At 49.5% G+C, this 5826-nt stretch overlaps 1 protein-coding gene across 4 annotated transcripts; it reads right to left on the bottom strand.

The window, feature by feature from the left end:
- Positions 1–817: 817 nt before the first annotated feature.
- LOC135520542 (C-X-C chemokine receptor type 3-like) lies at positions 818–3693 on the bottom strand. Of its 4 annotated transcripts, none has more exons than XM_064946176.1 (3): positions 3263–3693; positions 2180–2535; positions 818–1856 (listed from the first exon to the last, which is right to left on the bottom strand). In XM_064946176.1, the coding sequence occupies exons 2-3, from the start codon at positions 2531–2533 to the stop codon at positions 1278–1280; spliced, it is 933 nt and encodes a 310-aa protein (XP_064802248.1). In that variant the 5' UTR covers positions 2534–2535; positions 3263–3693; the 3' UTR covers positions 818–1277. The 4 variants fall into 4 exon arrangements, with proteins under 4 accessions (XP_064802248.1, XP_064802245.1, XP_064802247.1 ...); XM_064946173.1 differs by having other exon boundaries at positions 2180–2539; XM_064946175.1 differs by lacking the exon at positions 3263–3693 and adding an exon at positions 2670–2861.
- Positions 3694–5826: the final 2133 nt, after the last annotated feature.

Below are 5826 nucleotides of genomic sequence, written 5' to 3' on the forward strand. Positions count from 1 at the left end.
TTCCTGTCCCTTCTCTGCTTTACTACAGCATTTGTGCACCTAAATGTTTATTCTAGAAGGACATACAGCAGCAACAAAAGCTTTCTCTCATCACTTGTTCCATTCAAGAGCTTCATAAGCACTTCAGCCTTTAGTTAGCTTTACTTATTCATCTATAATGTTGAGTGACAAGACTTAAATGGACAGCATCACTCAGTCCAACTGAACAGCTTGCCTCTACCACATTTTAGCAAGAAGAGAAAAGTGTAATCCACTTTAGCTGAAACAGGAAGAGAAACAGGAAGCAGGTCATATCTATATATATATATAGATGTAGGTTTGAATAATGGATGCATGATTCTTTCCAACAGATTCTACAGACCCGGACGACATTGATAGGTAAAACGTGAAGAGCAGACAACCCACTGACTTTATAAAAATATATAAATATACATTTAGTCTGAGCGTTATCCATTAAAGTGCAATTCAAATAAAGCAGTCCTCATAAGGGGCTTTCAACTATGCATGTCTTTCTCTCATGACCCAGGTTACGGTCATCCACCAGTCCCCAGACCTATGACCATACAACTTCCCCTCAAGGCATGAAGACATACTATATTAGTCATTAGGATCCTCTTCCTACCCATCAGCTCTGGGTGGACTGTACCTGTCCCATGGTTGTCATTGGGTTCAACGTCCCCTTCTCCTCTGCTTGGTCAGGTGAGTCTTCAACCACACCTGAATCCCACAGTGAGCGTTTCAGATCATGCTGCACCCCCTCAACACACCTCACCATATCCAGCACGCGTTGCCGGAAGTTTCTACACATTCCGAGATGGAGCACTGGGTTGAGGCAAGCGTGCAGGCAGGCTAGAGCAAACGTGACCACCAGACTGTTCTCCACAGCTGTCCTCCTGTTCTCATAGGACACAGAAACTGTCACGGTTCATGAATCCACTGCCTCCCTCTCTCTTTCTCTTTCTCGTTCTCTCTCTCTCTCTCTCTCTCTCTCTCTCTCTCTCTCTCTCTCCCGTGTTTGTGTGGGCGTGGTTCCCAATCTCGGCCTGATTGTCTGCGCCAGCTGGAACCACTTATCTTCCCTTTATATGTTCTGTAACCAGTGTTTCTTGTTGTCAGATCGTTGTTTCTTCCCTGAGGTTGTGTCGTGTGTCCGTGCTCTTCTCTTGTGTGGATTATCTGCTGTGCTCCTTCCTACTCATCCGGACACACTCCCCTGGTTTTCTCTGCACGCTATCATCGGAAGATGCGCCCGAGTCCCTGGGTCGGATTCCGTCTGACTACAGTCTGTCTGTCCTGTTGCTGCTGTGAACTATATTCATTAAACCATCGTTGCTTGCATCTTGCATCCGCCTCTGTGTTGTTACAGAAACAGGCTCCCTAGGTCTCCCCTGAAAAGTGTCCACCATGAGGGTGATGTTGTAGGGAGTCCAGCAGAGGAAGAAGACCAGCACCAGGGCCAGGATGACCCGGACGGCCCTCTGCTTCTGGAGGCCCTGGGAGCCGCTCTGCAGCCGCAGCAGGATGCAGGAGTAGCAGAAGAGCAGCACGGCAGAGGGGAGGAGGAAGCCCACTGTGTGGTAGAGCAGGCGGGAGGCCAGGCGCCAGTCAAACCAAGACTGGGAGAGGGACGGGTAGTTGTGAACACACTCCACTTTGTCTCGTCTGGTGTCCCTCACAGACTCCAGGAAAAGCCAGTCGGGGATGGAGAGGATGAGGGAGAGGAGCCACACGGACAGGCAGCTGGCCTGCACCATCCAGGGCTTCCTGTCAGAGTACATCTGGACCGCGTGGACCACGGACAGGTAGCGGTCCAGACTGATGCAGGCCAGCAGGAAGATGCTACAGTAAAAGTTGATCTGAGGAGAGAAAGAGAGAGAGCGAGAGACAGAGAGACAGAGAGATATAAACTTGAGAAAGCTCTTGGTTGGAATGAACATTAAGTTGACAAAGCTGTGTTCCTCTTCTGTACTTCCTCTTTTCTCAGAAATGTTGAGAGTTTATTAATGGACTCAGAGGAAGAGCCCATTAACTGTACTCCCCATCATATACCACGCCACTCCACACTATTCCAAATCCTTTTAATTTACCCTCTCTCCCCATCCCCAACCGCCAGTTTATGTGTTCATACAGGTATATACACTTGCTAGACCAGTCCCCCCTACCCCCCACAAGTCCTTACTGTGAACATGGCTCCAGTGATCTTGCAGAGGGGGGTCCCGAAGCTCCATTCCCCAGTGGCCTGAACAGCCCAGAGGGGCAGCGTGACCAGCAGCAGGGTGTCAGCCATGCCCAGGTGCAGGATGATGGTGTCAGTCACGCTCCAGCTCCGCCTCCTCTGGACCAGAACCACCAGGACCAGCACGTTACCCACTAGCCCCAGGACCAGTGTCAGGGAGTAGAGCATTGGGAGGAACACCGAGCCAAAACGCACTCCAACGCCATCTTCAGGGGAGCAGTCCTCTTTATAAACATAGTCCCCATCGTAGTTATAGGTGCTATTCTCTAGAAATATCCCTCCCAGGTCCAGGTCCATGTCTGTCTGTGGAGAAGTCGAGAATCAGTTGATCATTTGGGTAATACAGGCCAATCTATTGGGTTTAAGATAAAAAACAGTGCGGGCAGAATATGTGTTGGTGAGGACAACAATTTCCTTTTTCACAAAGATATACCTAGAGAGATCTGTCTTTAGTCTCCGGTCCTCTGCTCTAACACTGACATTTTGTGTGGGTGTGAGAAAGAGAGGTATCCCCTGAAGTGTCTCATCTGACAAGGGCCAGATCATATTATATTCACACTGCTCACATGATTCCGATGTCACCAGATGAGGCAACACCACACACAGCATAGTAACAGTGGAAAGTACTGTTCCCCTTACGGGGGCTGTCCACTGCACTGCAGACCATCTGACTGGTGCCATTGACACACTATGGGAGCTTGTCTCGTTGTGCTCTAACCACACTCTCTAACCTCTCTGTAGGTATTCTATACTTATCTGATTTTCTGTTAAACCAGAAAGACTGGTGGGAGTCGGGAAGAGAGAGGGGGAGACAGAGAGCAAGTGATAGAGAGAGAGAACATATCCTGGGAAATATGGGTGTATGGATGCATGGGCATATGCATACAAACACTCACAAAGGAATTCAAACAACATGAAAGACTTAAGCGGAGTAAAGAGAACTTGTGTAGGACAAAGACCACAGACGAGGAGAAAAGAGAAGACACCTAGACAGTTGAAAGGGTTTGAAATGAGAAATGTACTTACCACATTAGCCATGTTCTATAACCGATCATTTACTAGTCCCAGTACCATTGGAGAAACTAGAGACAAACGCTGCTGTTTACTTACACTATAAATAAGTCAGGAGAGACCAGGCAGTTTGTTTGAATGGCTTCATCCCCTGAGCACTTAAAGAAGCAGAACAGAAAAGAGCTTAAAGGAAGAGGGGAAAAAGAGACAACAACTTCACCTAACAGTTCACACAAAAGAAAAGTGTAGGAGGTCATGGAGATGATGCAAGACTTTTAGAAGAGAGGAAGTATAGTCATTTCAGTTCTCTACTCTCACCGTGAGCAGAGTTGTACAGTATACACGTCACACACCCAGAGAACCAGCGCCCGTATTTTGGGAGCTTTGCAGAAGAGAGGTGACACCTACCACAGATGCCGATTGTTGGTCAATAACATGTACTTGGCAGGGCTTGCGCTTACAAAAGCTGTGCTGTGCGCAGTATGAACATAGTCGCATCTGGCGAGAGTGGATTTGTTGGAAGTGTTGTTTTGATGTTGCAGCCTGGTCTCATAGACAAGACTGTCATGTCTTGTTATGTCTGTTCCTGTCCTTTCTCTTCACTCTGTCTCTCTCTGCTGGTCTTTTTAGGTTACCTTCTCTGTCTCTCATTCTTCAGCTGTTCTACATCTCCCCTAACTAGCTCATTCACTCCTTCCCACCTGTTCTCTCTTCCCCCTCTGATTAGGTCTCTATTTCTCTCTCTGTTCCTGCTACTTTCAGTGTCTGATTCTTGTTTGTGTTTTTGATGCCAGAAGCAAGCTGTCGTCCCGTTTGCTTCCACCTTGTCCTATCCTGTCGGAGTCTGCCTGGCAGGTGCATCCTGCATTATTCTAACGTTCTTTTTGTTCCATTGACTACGTTGGAAGAGGATTTATGCCATTCCTGTTTTTCATTAAAGAACTCTGTTTTCTGTTAAAACCGCTTTTGGGTCTTCACTCAAGTACATAACAGAAGAATCAGACCAAGAATGGACCCAGCGGCTCCGGACCCTTTTCACTCCGCCGTCGAGATCCAGGGAGCGATGCTAGGCAGACACGAGGAGGAATTGTCTGCTGCTCGACATGCCGTTGAGACCCTGGCCGTCCAAGTCTCCGACCTCACAAGACAGGTTCACCAACTCCACCTCGATCCACCGCCCACTTCCAGGGTTTCCGAGTCTCCGGAGCCCAGGATCAACAACCCGCCGTGTTACTCTGGGGAGCCCACTGAGTGCCGCTCATTCCTCACTCAGTGTGATGTGGTGTTCTCTCTCCAGCCCAACACTTACTCCAGGAGCGCAGCCCGCATCGCCTACGTCATTTCTCTCCCCTTACCGGACGGGCGCGTGAGTGGGGCACGGCAATCTGGGAGGCGAGGGCTGAGTGTATTAACCAGTATCAGGACTTTAAGGAGGAGATGATACGGGTTTTTGACTGTTCTGTTTTTGGCGAGGAGGCTTCCAGGGCCCTGTCTTCCCTATGTCAGGGGAATAGATCCATAACGGATTATTCTATTGAGTTTCGCACTCTCGCTGCCTCTAGTGACTGGAACGAGCCGGCTTTGCTCGCTCGTTTTCTGGAGGGTCTCCTCGTCGAGGTTAAGGATGAGATCCTCTCCCGGGAGGTTCCTTCCTGTCTGGACTCCTTAATAGCTCTCGCTATTCGCATAGAGCGACGGTTTGATCTTCGTCGCCGAGCTCGTGGAAAGGAGCTCGCGTTCTCCGTTGCTCCCCTCTCCACATCACTGCCACCTGCCGCATCACTGCCACCCTCCTCCGCCGGCTCGGATGCTGAGCCTATGCAGCTGGGGGTATCCGCATCTCGGCCAAGGAGAAGGAACGGAGAATCACCAATCGCCTCTGTCTCTACTGCGGCTCCGCTGGTCATTTTGTCACCTCATGTCCAGTAAAAGCCAGAGCTCATCAGTAAAAGGAGGGCTACTGGTGAGCGCAACTACTCAGGCCTCTCCTTCTGGATCACGCACTACCTTTCCGGTCCATCTCCGCTGGCCCGGTTCATCTGCTTCCTGCAGTGCCTTGATAGACTCTGGGGCGGAGGGCTGTTTTATGGACGAGACCTGGGCTCGGGAACATGACATTCCTCTCAGACAGTTAGGGGAGCCCAGGGCCTTGTTCGCTTTAGATGGTAGTTCTCTCCCCAAGATTCAGCGTGAGACGCTGCCTTTAACCCTCACTGTCTCTGGTAATCATAGCGAAACCATTTCTTTTTTAATTTTTCGTTCACCTTTTACACCTGTTGTTTTGGGTCATCCCTGGCTAGTGCGCCATAACCCTTCTATTAATTGGTCTAGTAATACTATCCTATCCTGGAATGTTTCTTGTCATGTGACCTGTTTAATGTCTGCTATCCCTCCTGTTTCCTCTGTCTCTACTTCACAGGAGGAGCCTGGCGATTTGACAGGGGTGCCGGAGGAGTATCACGATCTGCGCACGGTGTTCAGTCGTTCCAAGGCCACTTCTCTCCCTCCACACCGGTCGTATGACTGTAGTATTGATCTCCTTCCGGGAACTACTCCCCCGGGGTAGATTATACTCTCTG

This window comes from Oncorhynchus masou, chromosome 29, assembly GCF_036934945.1.
Source record: "Oncorhynchus masou masou isolate Uvic2021 chromosome 29, UVic_Omas_1.1, whole genome shotgun sequence".
Taxonomy (NCBI): Eukaryota; Metazoa; Chordata; class Actinopteri; order Salmoniformes; family Salmonidae; genus Oncorhynchus; species Oncorhynchus masou.

Coding starts and splice junctions, on each gene's coding strand:
- LOC135520542 (XM_064946173.1), bottom strand. Junction 1,857..2,179: donor TCACTGGAGCCATGTTCACA/GTAAGGACTTGT, acceptor TTCTCTCCTCAG/ATCAACTTTTACTGTAGCAT.